General features: G+C 33.0%; 1 protein-coding gene across 3 annotated transcripts in view; it reads right to left on the bottom strand.

Moving 5' to 3' along the window:
• The window catches only part of Brip1 (BRCA1 interacting DNA helicase 1), a 136,760-nt gene that overhangs the window by 18,386 nt on the left and 102,795 nt on the right, over positions 1-15,579 (bottom strand). For all 3 annotated transcript variants that reach the window (XM_078042361.1, XM_078042362.1, XM_078042363.1), the window contains exon 17: positions 661-773. In XM_078042361.1, the coding sequence (XP_077898487.1) occupies positions 661-773 (113 nt within the window). The remainder of the gene's footprint in view (positions 1-660; positions 774-15,579) is intronic.

Here is a 15,579-nt window from a genome sequence, read left to right as displayed (position 1 = left end):
GACATTTGACATTTGTTTTTTAGGGATTGGCTAGCTTCACTTGGCATAATCTGCTCTAATGCCATCCATTTCCCTGCAAATTCCATGATTTTGTCATTTTTTAATGCAGAGTATCCATTGTGTATAAATGCCACATTTTTTTATCCATTCGTCTATTGAAGGGCATCTAGGTTGGTTCCACAGTCTTGCTATTGTGAATTGTGCTGCTATGAACATCGATGTAGCAGTGTCCCTGTAGTATGCTCTTTTTAGGTCTTTAGGGAATGGACCGAGAAGGGGAATAGCTGGGTCAAATGGTGGTTCCATTCCCAGCTTTCCAAGAAATCTCCATACTGCTTTCCAAATTGGCCGCACCAATTTGGTGAGCTTCTTTTAATAAACATTTACTAAGCTTCTGTATGCCACTCATTGCTTAGCCATCATAAACTTTCTTTAAACTTTAGCAAATTTTGAAGATTTTGGGGGCGTCTAATTTATTCTATTTACTTTTTTCAAGCTTGATTTGGGACCTCTAACACTAAAAATATATCTTCTTAGGGTTCTAATTAAATAAAAATTTACCACACTTATTAAAGAGTAAAGCAGCAATGCTAGTTCTACATATAGTTGGGATCACAGATAGTATTACAATAACATAATAATAAATTTTACTCTACTTACCTACCTAGGGCCTGGTTTAAGGCCCTATATGCTTGAATTTCATACCACTGACGGCCAGGTAAAAGACCTCTCAATTTTGAATGGTGGTCATTATATTGTCGCTTTAGTTCAACCTAATAATTTAAAAACATATTAGAAATGTGGTAGACAATTAAAGCTTAGTTTTAAAAATCATATTAACTTCTGGCATTTAGAGTATTTTTTTTTTTAGGGTGAAGAGATATTTTGTTTTTTTCACTTTATTCCCCCATTCATTTAAAATAGTTTTATTCATCCTTACATTCCCTTAAATCCCTCAGGCATATAATTGTGTGATGAGGTCAGTTTTGAGATAATATATATACAGTAAAATTCACATACTTGCAGTACATGAGTAGGTGAGTTGTTGGGTGTTTTGTTTCGTTTTGTTTTGGTGCTGGGAATTGAACCAAGGGTCTTGTGCATGCAAGGCAGACATTATACCAACTGAGCCAGCCCCAGGTAAATGAGTTTTGACAAACATAGTTCTGTAACAACCATGCAATCATGATATAAAACTTTTTATTGCCATTAAAAGTTCATTCTTATCTCTTTTCAGTTGATTTCCTTCCTCTACTCCTGGCCCTAGTAACAAGTGATCTGCTTTGTTTGCCTTTTCAAGAATGTCACATAAATGTTATCATACAGTGTGTATAATCATTTGCAACTTTTTTTTGCTTAGCATTTTTATAATTAATCCATGTTTAAAAGTATATAAGTAGGGGGCTGGGGTTGTGGCTCAGTGGTAGAGTGCTTGCCTAGCATGTGTGAGGCAGTGGGTTCAATTCTCAGCACCGCATATAAATAAATAGACAAAATAAAGGTCTGTCAACAACTAAAAATATATTTAAAAAAAAAAGTATATAAGTAGTTCATTCTTTTATATTTATCCAATCTGATAATTTCATCATCATCTTTTTTTTTTTTTTTTGGTACTGAGATTGAACCCAGGGCACTTTATCACTGGGCTATGTACCCTGCCCCTTTTTATACATTGAGACAGGGTCTTGCTAAATTGGTGAAACTGGCCTCAAACCTGTGATCCTCCTGCCTTAGCTCCCAAATCACTGGGATTACAAGTGTGCACCTGTAAACTTTGCTTTTTAATTGGTATGTTTAGACTGTTTGACCTTGTAAATATTGCATCAACAGTTACTGGATTTTGTTGTATTATTTTAATAGTGTTGTATTTCTACTGGAGTAGCTAGGTTACTTGGAATCAGTTGATTTTTTCTGAGGGTTAATTTTACGTGTTCTTAGGGCAGGTCCTGAGCAGCCTTTAGGGTTAATTTATCCCCAGTATAAGGGTGAAACTCTTCTGTTGATTATATTCCAAAATATTAATATGTATTATTAGGTTCCCCCCCTCTCACTCTGGCTAGTGAGAATACAAATTATTCCCATCCCTTTGTAAGTTCAAGAAATTGTTCTGACTCCTCTTCTTGGCCTCTTATGTATGTGCCAATTACAACCAAAGAGTCAAGGGGACCTGTTTTCAGGCATTTGGAATTTTCTTTCTATATAGCTAGCTCCATCCTCTCTGGCACTCTGCAAATTCTTGTTGCCATGCCCTCCTTAAACTCTGTTTCCCCTGATAAATATTTCATCAAGTCATGCCCACACAAGTTCAAGATGATCATACTCTAATTGAAATTCTTACAAAGAACAAAATTAATATTCTTCAGAGGAAGATAACACAATCCAGAATCTCTGTAATGTACCACCCACAATGTCTAGTATATAATAAAAATTAGCAAGAAAAGTAACCCCAAATAGGGGAGAAATAAAAGGGAGCAGTCAATAGAAACCAGCCAAGAGGGAGATAATAACAAAGACTTTAAAATAGCTGTTATAAATACATGTAAAAAATACTGTTTAATAAATGAACTTTAGGGAATCTCAGCAGAGTAAAAATTATTTTTAAAAGGTTCAAAGAAGAATGCTACAACAAAAAATATAGTAACTGAAATAAAAATTCATCCAACAAATTTAATAACAATTTTGAAGACGGAAAAAGAATTTGAATTAAGAGATCAACAGAAGCAATAAAACACATAAATAAGAGAAAGAAACTTCACATACACAAAGACACATTTTTGGTGTAAAAGAATATATAAATGCATTCACTATTGATCTAAACAAATAAAATTCAAAGCTGAAATAGCACTAATGCATTTGATATAATATGTAGTGTCTCAAACTCTCTACTCTTTTTTTTAAATACTTATTTATTTATAGGTGGATACAATCTTTATTTTATTATTATTTTTTAATATGGTGCTGAAGATTGAATCCAGTGCCTCACGCATGCTAGGCAAGTACTCTACCTCTGATCCACAATCCCAGCCCTCAAAGCCCTCTACTCTTAAATCTTTAAAACTTTATCATCACCAGAGTGAATTATTTTATATATTTTTAAAATGTTTATATGGCATACATGATTCAGACTAATCTACTCGTACACACACAGAGAGAGATAAATTAATAAAATTTCCTTGTAAAAAAATTTATCCTTTAAAAAGTAAAATGCAAGTTTTGAGTGAAAGAGAAATATATTGTTGGGTTCTATATCAGTGAATTCAACCAACTGTAGAATGAAAATATTCAGAAAAAAATTGTGGCTTGTACTGAACATGTATACACTTTTTCCCTTGTTTTTATTCCCTAAACAATACCGTATAACAACTATTTATGTAGCATTCACACTCACTGTATTAGGTATTATAAATAATATAGATGACCTGAAGTATATGAGAAGATATATATATAGGATATAGGCAAATATTACACCTTTTATACAAGGGACTTGAGTATCTGAGTATTTTGATAACCACAGTGGGTTCTGGAACCAATCCCCCACAGATACTGAAAGATGAATGTATTATGATTTTAGACTTTTCACACTGAATGAAGTTTCAAGCATCTCTCAAGAATGCTGCAGACACATTAAAAACAATATTCAAAGTAGAAAAACTGACAATATGAAGAAAAAAATTTTTAGAGCTGAAAGGACACTTGAATTCAGTTCAATATTTGTACTTTGGGCTTGGTGTAAGATATCTATGCTAGGTTTTATGAATATAAAGGGGAATTTAAAAATATTTTCTGCCTAGCCACAGCTTACTGTAAGCAGAAAAGAATATAAGCACAAATGACTATCAAATAAATGTATTAAACATTGATTTTCCAGCTACTAAGAGGAGTCTAATGATCCACCCAGAGAAGACAAAAAGACATATGTCTGAAGGAGAAGATAAATTTAGCTTATTGTTAAAGAAGAAATTTCTAAACTCTGAGCTAAATTTGACCACAAGAGTTAAAACAGTCAAAAATGGGAAAAACTGGGAGTCAAAGATCTTAGTAATGATAGGAACATTTATTGAGCTTTCATACAAGTTCATGCAAAATAGATGTTACTATTTCATTTTACAAATAAAAAAATTAAGATTAAAAACATTAAGGTAGAGCAAGGATTTGAATCTAGCAAGGATTTGTCTGACTTAAGAATGGAAACACTAGAGTCTGACATTGTATACCTTTTCTGAGTGGCCTTAGGTAAGTTAAGTTTATTGTGCCTCTTTAAAAACTGAATGAATGAAGAAATCTAAGTAAAAATGCCTAGTGTGGTGGCACACACCTGTAATCCCAGTGATTCAACAGGAGACTGAGACGGGAGGATTACAAGTTTGAGCCTTAGCAACTTAGTGAGCAACTTAACAAGATCCTGTCTCAAAATTTAAAATATATATATAAATAAAAACGACTGGAGATATGGCTCAGTGGTTAAGGGCCTCCGGGTTCAATTCTTGGTACTTACTTACTAAATAAATAAATAAAGTAAGTAAAAAAAATGGTTCCAAAATTTAAGGACAGTAATTTATTTACCTATAACAAATTTCTGGGATTGAAAGCTCACAGAAATTTACTATGATTCTTATCAACTAGCTAATCTAGTATTAAAAAGCAGGAGCTACTTGGGCTACCTTCAGCTAGTCAACTTAAAGGACATCTTCCATTTAGTATTCCTAGGCAAGTATATATTTTTATAGTATTAGACTAATTAAACATACATTCTTGGAAAAATTGTGGACTTTCAAGATAAATTACCAGAGTTTATACTTTTAGAAAGATGTAAAACTATGCAAGAAAAAGCAGTCTTTTCAGTGTAGGTTGAACGTTTATAATCTGGAAATCTGAAATTGAAAATGCTCTCAAATCTGAAATCTCCTGGGCGCAGATACCAGACATCATGTGGTGGATTACAGTCAAAATGCAAGCACACTAAAGGTATTGCACAAACTACCTTCAAGCTATGTGGATATGGTGTACATGGAAAGAAATTAATTTTGTATCTAGACTTGACTCTTATCCAAGAGATATCTAATTTTATATTTACATATATATGTTAATAGATGTATGTGCACAAATATTCCAAAATTTTTTAAAACCCTGAAACAATTCAAAATCCAAAATACTACTTGTCCCAAGCATTTCAAATAAAAGATATTGAAACTGTAATTTCATAACTTTTCAAACAAAAGGACAAGCTTTAGAAAAGAAAACAGAACAATATACTCTGACAAAGAGCTTTCAAGTTGGTAGGGAAGACATATGATTTTATATCCTCTCAAAGGAACTGGTCAAATTTCTAAATTAAAGCTGCATATTTAGAATTTAAGAAAGTAAATTTGGTTTGTATAGTAAGATAAATAAATAAAAAAATACAGCACCATTAGATAATTTCACATACTAGATAATGTCAAAAAATTTCTGAAAATTCTGCAATAAGGTTCATTATAATATTTAGAACAACTTTAAAAATTCTATCCAACGAGAAAAAAAAAATTTTCCTGTCTCTCAAAATGCACCTAAAGCACTTTTTCGTCTTTTTCTTCCTCAAAGAAACTGACTTCTATACTTTGTTAGACCTAACAGTTGAGGAGTTTTCAAAATTGCCTCTGCCACAGACTAATGCTTTGTAATGGTGATTGTTCCTATGACAATAGTTACTTTAGATAAAAAGTATTTATAAATGAAATATTTAGAGATAATGTAGCAACCATTAAATAAGTAAAATTATGTCTTCTTGGTCTTTTGTTTTTGGTGCTGTGGATTGAACCCAGGGGTGCTTAACCATTGAGTCATATTCTCAGCCCTTTTTAAAAAATATATTTTTATTTAGAGACAGAGTCTTGCTAAGTTGCGGAGGCTGGCTTTGAACTTGCAATCTTCCTGCTGTGGCCTCTCAAGACACTGGGATTATAGGCGTGTGCCATCATGCCTGGCTCATCTTGGTCTTTTATCTTTCATTAAAATAAATGAATTTCTCTGTATAACTACTCTATATTATTACATTTCTTGCAAATTTTCAAACACTTTTTAGCAATCCAAAAAGACCTTTAAAATACTGCCAATATTTTACCTTGGGGAATTATTTTATGTGAAAAGTAAAAAACAAACAAACAAAAAAACAACAAAAGCAAAACAAATTTGAAATGAACCATATATAAAGGTTAACTTTGAAATATTTTTATTATTATATTCATACTCTTTAAATTAGTAAACAATTCATTAATTAATAAATTAAGTATCTTTGGGTAATCATATTTAATTAGAAAAAAGATAACACTAATGCCTTAGAAAAGATAGGAAGACAATACATCTTATTTTAATGACACCAGAATCTATTTTACATTGTAGATTTAGTGATTATCAGGCATGAAAATCAATGCTCAATTTAAAATGACATACAGCATATGTGAAAAAGCCAGTTTCTCCTGCCAGCAAAGAGCCTAAATGTTAAGTAAACCAAAGGCTGGAAGGGATTAGTTGAAATGTCAAAAGACAACCTTTTACTTTTACCTGCTCATCCTTATAAACACATTCTTATCCCTCAGGCATGCTTTCCAAACAAATAGTTTCAATATGAAGCAGCATAAGGCCCAAGGCAAGCTCTGCCATCTTGTAACTGTCAAAGAGATTAGTCTTTGATCTATTTGGGAGGTCACTGCCCACATTCACATTAGCTATATAGTCTAACAATATTATACCTGTTGACCAATGCTTCTTTAATGCCTAATGAGACAGACATTTCATATTATGGAAGTTAACTGTGAATGTTTTTTCTGAGTTTTGACAAAAAGTAAACACCATAAATTGAGCTCAAATGTGGTTTGGAAAGATGATCTTTTAGACCATTTAACATTACTTTTCAAATACATCTTACAAGCCTTTCCCCAAATAGAAAGTTATATTAACTGTACTCTCTGGAAGGAGTTTCAATCATTTGCTCCCCAACCATAATAAATCAGTGTATGTGTAAATTTGGAGGGGTGTGAGAACAGAAGGGAGAAGGCAAGTTATTTTATCCAAGGCTGCATATTCAAATGACCACGGATGTGTTTTGTGTGGACCTTACCACAGCTTCAAATAATGAGCATTATTTGCCAAAATCTAAAAATCTCTCTGTTTTAACAGTGTCCTCAACTACCTCACTCATTTAAATAATCTATTTAACTCATGTAGCCACTGGAGTTTGTAACCCACCAGTTCAGATACTACATGAATTCACAAAAATTTTTGATAAGTGGATCTCAAAGTTCATACAAAATGAAAAGCACCCTTAATTTGGTAGCTTTTACACAAATAAAAACATATCTGGATCAAAATTTAAGTAGGAATTCCAAAATAGCAGACATTGACAATCAAGTTTGTCTTGTACTTAGAGAATTTTGTAAAGATTTCCAGTAGATAGTATTTGAGTAGAAATTATATGACTTTGTATTCTGATTTTTACCATTATGATATACTTTAACTTCAAGTTCCTTAAATTCTCCATGTCTTAATTTTATTAGAAATGTTACAAGTAGTATACTACTTATAGCAGTAATAGACAACATAAAGTAATCAAAAATATTATATTCCATATGTCAACAACAAATTTAGGTCACAATTTTGAATACTGGATCATTTTTTCAACTTTCAGTCAAACCTAACTGTGTTGGCCTTAAATAGCTCTGTGCAAGAGTAGCCTTTTAGAAGTTTTATAACTAGCTTCTGAAGAAATAAATGGTGTGACAAATATGAGCTGAAACTATAAATGCATCTCTTCACTTTACCTCTACCTCACATGAAAAATGATGAATTTTATCCCATTTCAGATAAATATGTTATGATTTCAGTAATAAATACTTTCCTGAAAGCAATCTACTTAGCTGAATATAGTTTTTTTTTTCATGTAAGCTTGAAGACAAAAGTTCAAGTCTCCAAATAAAATAAAGAACAAATAACCAGCTAAGCTCATTAATTAAAAATATTAAGAAAACTTTTCTTCGGAAAAATAAACACATTTGTCTAGCAAACACTCAGGAAGAACAGTTTTAACTCTAGCCAAGGTACAGGGCCTAAAACCTAAACATTTATAGCAAACCAAATCTGGAAGACAGAGACTGTGCATTAGAGACATTTACTACTCCATATCATTACAGTGTATAAACACTTTTATCATTGTATCACAATATAAATTCCGACAGTTAGAATTCTAAATTCAGCATCAGATCTCATATGTGAAATAATTTAGCTAGATAAAAGGAATATAGCTGGTTTTATTTCATCTGGCATATTTTCAAGATTTTTAAGACATTGGTTAACCAAATATAGTACATATTTTTTCTAAATGAAGGGAAAAAAAGTTTCTGCCCAGAGTTAAGAAGTCAGGATCACTTTAAAAATGAAAACAAATTATATTAGAAATAGTTTTCATAGTACTTACTTTCTGTTACATTAGGACTTGACAAAATAATCTACCAAGAAGTAAGACTCAAGACATAACAACAAAATAACTTATTTCACGCATGGATAAGATGCTTATTTAACAAATAAGATTAGTTAAATTAAACTTTGTACTATAAATCGTCAGTGTTGTGGGGGAGGGACCTGAAAATTTCAAATTTAAGAAAATGGGCTGGGTGTATGGCTCAGGAAAAGAGGGCTAGCCCAGCATACACAAGGCCCTAGGTTCAGTGCCCACCACACACAGAAAGAAAGGAAAGGAGGGAGAGAAAGAGAATAGAGAAAAATATATATATTCAAGGCAGGTATCTTCTGGCCTCCACATAAATGCTTCAACAATAATAATACAAAAACATTTCAGTTGGGATGGAACATTAGATTTTAATTTTTCATTGTTACAAAAACAACTGTCAATATAAAAGCATGGGACAAAGTAAAAATTAATATTTCCTCCTAAAAAGAAAAACAATTACTACTTTAAGACCTGCAAGAAATTTTAAATATGCTTATTCAATAAAGGGCTAAGTTCAAATTTTTAAAAAAGAGCTATAGGCTTGGGCTAGGGATATAGCTCAGTTGGTAGAGTGCTTGCCTCACATGCACAAGGCCCTGGCTTCAATTCCTAGGACCACAAAAAAAAAAAAAAGAAAGGAAGAAATAGACTTTGTGGCAATTTAGTTAGGCCATCCATATTAAAATACTGCTCAGATAAACCTGCAAATGCTTAAATTATCATCTCTAGAAAATGCCACCATGCATGCCATGGTCTATTTTGAAGAAAGGAAGTAGACTGGCAAAAGCACATGGCTTAAAGTCAAGCAGTTGTTTGACCTTGGGTAGGCCACAGTATGGCCATATAGCTTTAGCTTCCTGAGTTTCTTCTTCTGTAAAAAGAGGAAAATAATTCCTGCCAACCTTATCTCACAGAGTTGGATGCATAAATGACAATGAGCATGAAATAGTAAAGTATCCTATGTTAGGGAAAAGCAGGCTAGAAAGTCATTACTTATCTCATACATCTGGAACCCACTGAAGGTTTCTGTGGACTTTACATTCTGTTGTAACATACTGTTTTAGGTATATAAAAAAAGTCATAGGACTATTTAGGCTATATGGTCATTTGTTATGTTATGGACCCCCAAATCAGAGTTTTATAATGTATGAGAATGACAGCATGAGAATTAGAGCATTAGGCTAAATATTGTTTCATTCAAATATTTTATTTCCTGGGTTCAATATCCCAGCACTAAAAAAAGAAGAGGAAGGAAGGAAGGAAGGAAGGAAGGAAAGCACTGTAAGGTTTAAAAGAATGAGCCAATATTAAGAGGCTTTGTCAAGGGAATGAGTAGTGCAGCATTCAGTGAGGATCGGAGAACTACACCTACATCTATACCTACATCCATGTAGCTCTGGAAGGTGGTCAGATGTCTTATGGAAGAGGCTTGTGGAAGCCAAATGATGTAATAAGTATGATGGCCCTGGGGGAGTTACATAAAGATTTGTTGGCAATGGCAGGTGTAGAAAGGAGAAGTTAATTCCAATGACAGTGGGCTCAGGCAAGATCAAACATTTAAAAACATCAGCAAGAGAAAGTATGTACATAAAAAAAACATTAAATGACTATTTGAAAACACACCTAAAATGTTAAAACTCATTTGATTACCTCCACTAGAGATTTCTATTTTTTTACTATTTACACCCAAATTATCTTCTAAATATAAGATCTGATTGAAAACTATACTAGTACTTTCTACCTTTAAAATATTATTTCCAGAAATATACAATTCAGACCTTCTCAAATATGAATGTGAAAGTGTGAAAGTAAGGCATATGGAATCATAGCATTTTGAAAATTAATGCTTTATTTTAGAAAGTAATGAAGACTTCTGGTTTCAAGAAGTAAAAAACAAAACAAAACAAAACAAAAAAGACATTGCCTCTTCCCTTACTTCTCAAAAACTGCCCTTCATTAAAAGATAGAGAAACAATCTTCAACTTCAATTAAACTAAGTCACATCTAACTCCAATCCCCAATATATGAAAAGCAGATGGACAAATGGTAAATGTGCAGAAAGGAGAAAATTCAAACTGATGTACCTACAGAACTATTCTGGGAAGTAAGCCAGTTTGGCCTGCAGAAGTCCAGAAAGTCTCAGGAAATGGAAGTATAAGGAACTAACTCAGGAAACTGTTAGAGAAAATGTGTACCACAAAGATCAAAGAGCAGGCTGGGTATAGTGGTGTTCGCAAATAGTCTCAGCTACTTGGGAGGCTAAGACAGGAATATTGAAACTTTGACGCTGGGCTGGGCAACACAGGAGGACACTATCTCTTATAAGAAAAATAAGAAGGCTATACCAAGATTATTGGTAGAGTGCATGCTTGATAACCTAGGTTCATTCCCTAGCACTGCAAAAAAGGGAACAAAACATGAACAAAAAATGAAAAAAATAAATGAGATGGGGGAAACCCAAGACCCAGGAAACTGGCGATCTAACACAGAAAACATATGCAAATCAAATTCCTAGGATAATAGCAATGGAAAAAAAAAATTCCTCAGGACACCAACACTTAGACGGGCTGAAAGAGCAACTTAGTCCTAACTGAAGCAGCAGATCAGAGGCTTAAGAAGTGATAACTCCACTCCAGAGGGAGAAAATGACATATTATCTGATAGGCCAATTAAAAAATAATTGTAGTGAGAGCCTTATACAGATCTATTTGAAGAAGCCAGAGTTAAATGAAGATGAAAGACCTAAAAAAAGAAAAATGGTGGGTGGAGGAGTATATAATTAACACTTCAAAATAGGAAGGAAATCATTTGACTACAGTTAATAGTATTTTCATAATCATGGTAATGTGAATATTGATAATAGGCTTAATTTTAAAATTGTGACATAACTATATTCAGGTGATATATGGGAAAAGTAGAGTGAGCTAAATTCTTATTTCAATTAGGAAATTAATAATATGTCTAAAACCAATTAAATAAAAATAAAATATGGAGGTAAATACAGTTAAAAGAAGTGAAAAACCACTCCTCTCAGAAGCAGGGGCTGGGAATGGGGTAGAAGCCAAGGAATTGTTATTATAAGAAGTCATCTACTATATTTAGTATATATTAGACTCTTAGTAAAAGCTTTATTGGACTTTTTTCAACTTGATAAAAAATAATTTAAAAATAAATGCAGATAGTTCATTTTAATTCATGACATACATTTGTATGTCTTACTATATAAAGCAGTGGTGCTTAACTGAGAGAAAGTTTGCCTACCAGAAGGTATTTCAATCTCTAGAGATATTTTGGGTTGTTACAAATGGCAGGCATGGGGCTGGGGCTGGGGCTGGGGCTGTAGCTCAGTGGGAGAGTGCCTGCCTCGCACATGTAAGACACTGGACTCAATCCTCAGCACCACATAAAAATAAATAAATAAAGATATGTGTCCATCTACAACTAAAAAAATATGTAAAAGAAAAAAATGGCAGGCATGGATGAGGGGCCTGTTGCTACTGACAGCTAGTAGGTAAAGGCCAGAGATGCCCCCAAAATGTCCTACAATGCATAGGACAGACCTCACAACAAAGAATTATCCTGTCCAAAATGTCAACAGTGCCAAACTTAAGAAACCCTGATGTAAAGTAATTTTAAGCCACAGTGATACAACAGGAAAAGACACTATGAGCTATTGTATAGTTTACTATTCTCCCTGGCATTTTGGTGTTATCTGTCCTACAGTTAGAAATCATTTTGTATGACAGTATAAACTGAACTATCTCAAAGTTTTAGTTTGAACTGTCTATGACAGTATGAACTCTCTCAAACTGAACTCATTCTCAATGTTTCAAACTTTTAATCTCAGTTAAAAACAAGAGGGACTGAAGTTGTAAACATTGAACAGCGATGTCTACTACAGTATAGTTTATCTGAGAATTTAAAACTTTATTGTTGGACAAACAAGTGACACAACACATCAAAAGCCCATCCACATGTCTGCACCTGTCAGCTTTCAGGGTACCTGATGAGTAAACTGATTAAAATCTAAAACCAAATTTCTCCCCTGAAGAAAAATAATTCTTTTTAGAGAGACAAAAGTCAAACAACAATTCCACAGCTTTCTTTGAGGTATTGCTTGCTGTTCTGTTATTATTTGTTCATTTTTTTCAGAAGAGATGGGAACAAAGCATTTTATTTTCTCAGTGTTCACTGCCTAGGTAGATATATAAGTTGTCAATTTGCTTAGATTCAAACTAATTTTTAATTTAAAACTTCAAGATATACTTATGGACTGCTTTTAGTAATACTTTGGGCCAAGTTTTTTTTTTAAGCTGTAAAAAATTATCTAGGGAGGAAAAAAGCATAAGTAATGAAAGCTAAACATTCTAGACTTTTAGAAGTGACAAGGTTTTTCTCCCCTATCTCTGATTTTGGCTAAGTGTTTCCAATAATTCTACCAGCAAGTTGCTGGACTCCTAAATGTTAAAGAGTTTAAGATTACAGCTCTTTTAGTTTATATACATAGCATTTCCCTTGGGTAACCACATGTTATTATTGGAGCTAGATCCAGGTGGGTTTCTGTATCAGATGCTACACTATAACCAGAACTCCACTCCACTCTGACCTCAGGCTCTGTTCCTGGATCTGGTTTCCTACAGTTTAGAATAAACTCCCAAATCCTGAAAATGGCATATAGAGCCCTAAGTGATTTGGCTCCTAAATACCTCTCCTAGTCCGTATTCACATGCCAGTCTCCCAACTCTCTCTCTAACTCAGCTTCTTTCAATTTCTGAAAACTGCTATCCTCTTTCACACATTAGGACCTTAGCATATGCTGTTCTCACTATTGAGAATACTATTTATCCATTCTGTTCACCTACATAACTCCCAGCCTTCTTTCCTGTGTCAGCTTAAATATCACTTCCTCAGGAAGCCTTTCTTGACCCATAAAGACCTGTTATAACATTCTCATGGTTCCTGTGACTTTTCTTATAGCCTTCATCACAACTGTGATTGTTTATTACATTAATGTGAACATTCCTTGCTAGACTGTAAACTCTATGAGAAAAGGGGCTATAATCTGTGTAGTATATCACGGTGTTCCCACAGTCTACAATAATACTTTGTACTTTAAGCCAGGTATTAGAAAAAAAGAAAAAAAAAGGGTTGTTTCATTATTCTGAGTAGTGTTAGAATTTGAAAAGTTTTTGTTGTAATCTGGTCTCTAATGAGCCGATTCCACTTTATCATATGTTTGTATATTTAAATTTCAGTGTTGACAACATTCAAATCTCACCTTTCTGGTTCTTCCATTCCTTTTAGGCAAGTCAATAGAAGTAAATTGATGTCTATAGAGAAGGTGAAAGGTGGTGATCAACTTCATTTTTCCTAAGCTTCTGAGAACCTAGTTTGTATTCCACCAAAATTCTTGTCCTTTACTAAATGATAGATATCACCAGTATAGAGACAGCATGTCCTTTACAAATGATAGACATCACCAATATAGAGATAGCATGTTGCTCACTTTTGTATCTACTACATTTAATACAAATTAGGATTTTAGTAAATATTTGTTAAATGAATTAATAAATGAATACTGAAACACTCAAGATCATTAAAATAATTATGATAGAAAAGTAATTTCTAAAGAAGTCAATGAATCTACTCTAAAAGGATAGATGAATCTACTCAAAAAGTGTGTTTCTAAAACTGATTGATATACTACAGTTCTTTATATCCCTCCCCCTATTCATCTTCTCAAAACCAAAATAATAAAGAGACAAACTCATTCTCCTTATAAAGAAATCTGTCAGATTTAAGAACTCTAGTACTGCCATCATCTGACATTATATATATATATACATACATACATACATATATTTGGGGGGGTTCCAGGGATTGAATACAGGGGTGCTTAACCACTGAGCCACAACCCCAGCCCTTTTTTTATATTTTATTTAGAGACAGGCTCTTGGTGAGTTGTTTAGGTCCTTGCTAAGTTGCTGAGGCTAGCTTTGAACTCACACTTCTCCTACCTCCACCTCCCAAAACACTGGACTTACAGGTATGTGCCTCCATGCTCGGCCATCTAATATTCTGACAAGTGAATGCACTAGTTTAATGTGTGCTGTATATTTATTAACTCTGTCATCCTTTAGGGCAAGGACTGTGTCTTATAAAATGTTCACAATGCATGGAAATCTAGTATGACAGGTGTGTGTTTGTTGGAGACAATAATAATGTAACAAAATAAAGTAGATGCTTGTTTTTTCAATTAGGAATGTAATTTTATTTTTTTATTTGTTATGAATGTAATTTTAAAAGATTGGTTAAAATAATATATTCAAAGCTGAGTTTCCAAAATTAAAAAGAAACAAAACAAATCCAAATAGCTATTATAGGCTAGTACTAAAATAGATATTTAGATCACTACTTTAATTTAATTTTTTTTAATATTTATTTTTCAGTTTTCGGTGGACACAACATCTTTACTCTACTTTTATCTGGTGCTGAGGATCAAACCCAGTGCCCTGCACATGCCAGGTGAGTGTGTCACCGCTTGAGGCACATCCCCAGCCCCACTACCTTAATTTTAAGTAGTTTCCAAATAAAATCTACCTTGAGGTGTGGGGATGTAGCTTAATGACGGAGCAAGCACTTGCCCAACATGCAAATCCCTAGCACTGGAAGAAAAAAAAAACTTATTTTGGAAACTAAACATACTATACTGCTTAAAAAAAAAATGTATTACCTGAATACATTATTTCCATCATTATAAAAGCACTTCTGACAATGAATATTACTATCAAATTTTATTAAACTAATTATAAAAAGTTTAACATGCTACTTTAACATTTTTAAAGTATAAAATTTTTTATCATGTGCTTAGTTTATTAATTTTTCCTCAGAGTAAAGGTACAAAACTCACAAAGGGAGAATATTTCTATTCTAGTGCTAGATCATCTTTTTTTTTTTCCTATTAGACTACCTTAAGGAATACAAAACAGAGTGACATTTTAAAATCTAAATATTTTATTTTATCATGTCTCACAAACTATGTCCATGTTACCAGTTTGAGATGTGGGTGACTAAATCATAATGTTGAAGGCTTTTGT

Source organism: Ictidomys tridecemlineatus, chromosome 3 (assembly GCF_052094955.1).
Source record: "Ictidomys tridecemlineatus isolate mIctTri1 chromosome 3, mIctTri1.hap1, whole genome shotgun sequence".
NCBI lineage: Eukaryota > Metazoa > Chordata > Mammalia > Rodentia > Sciuridae > Ictidomys > Ictidomys tridecemlineatus.
This window is presented reverse-complemented; position numbering and strand designations above follow the sequence as displayed.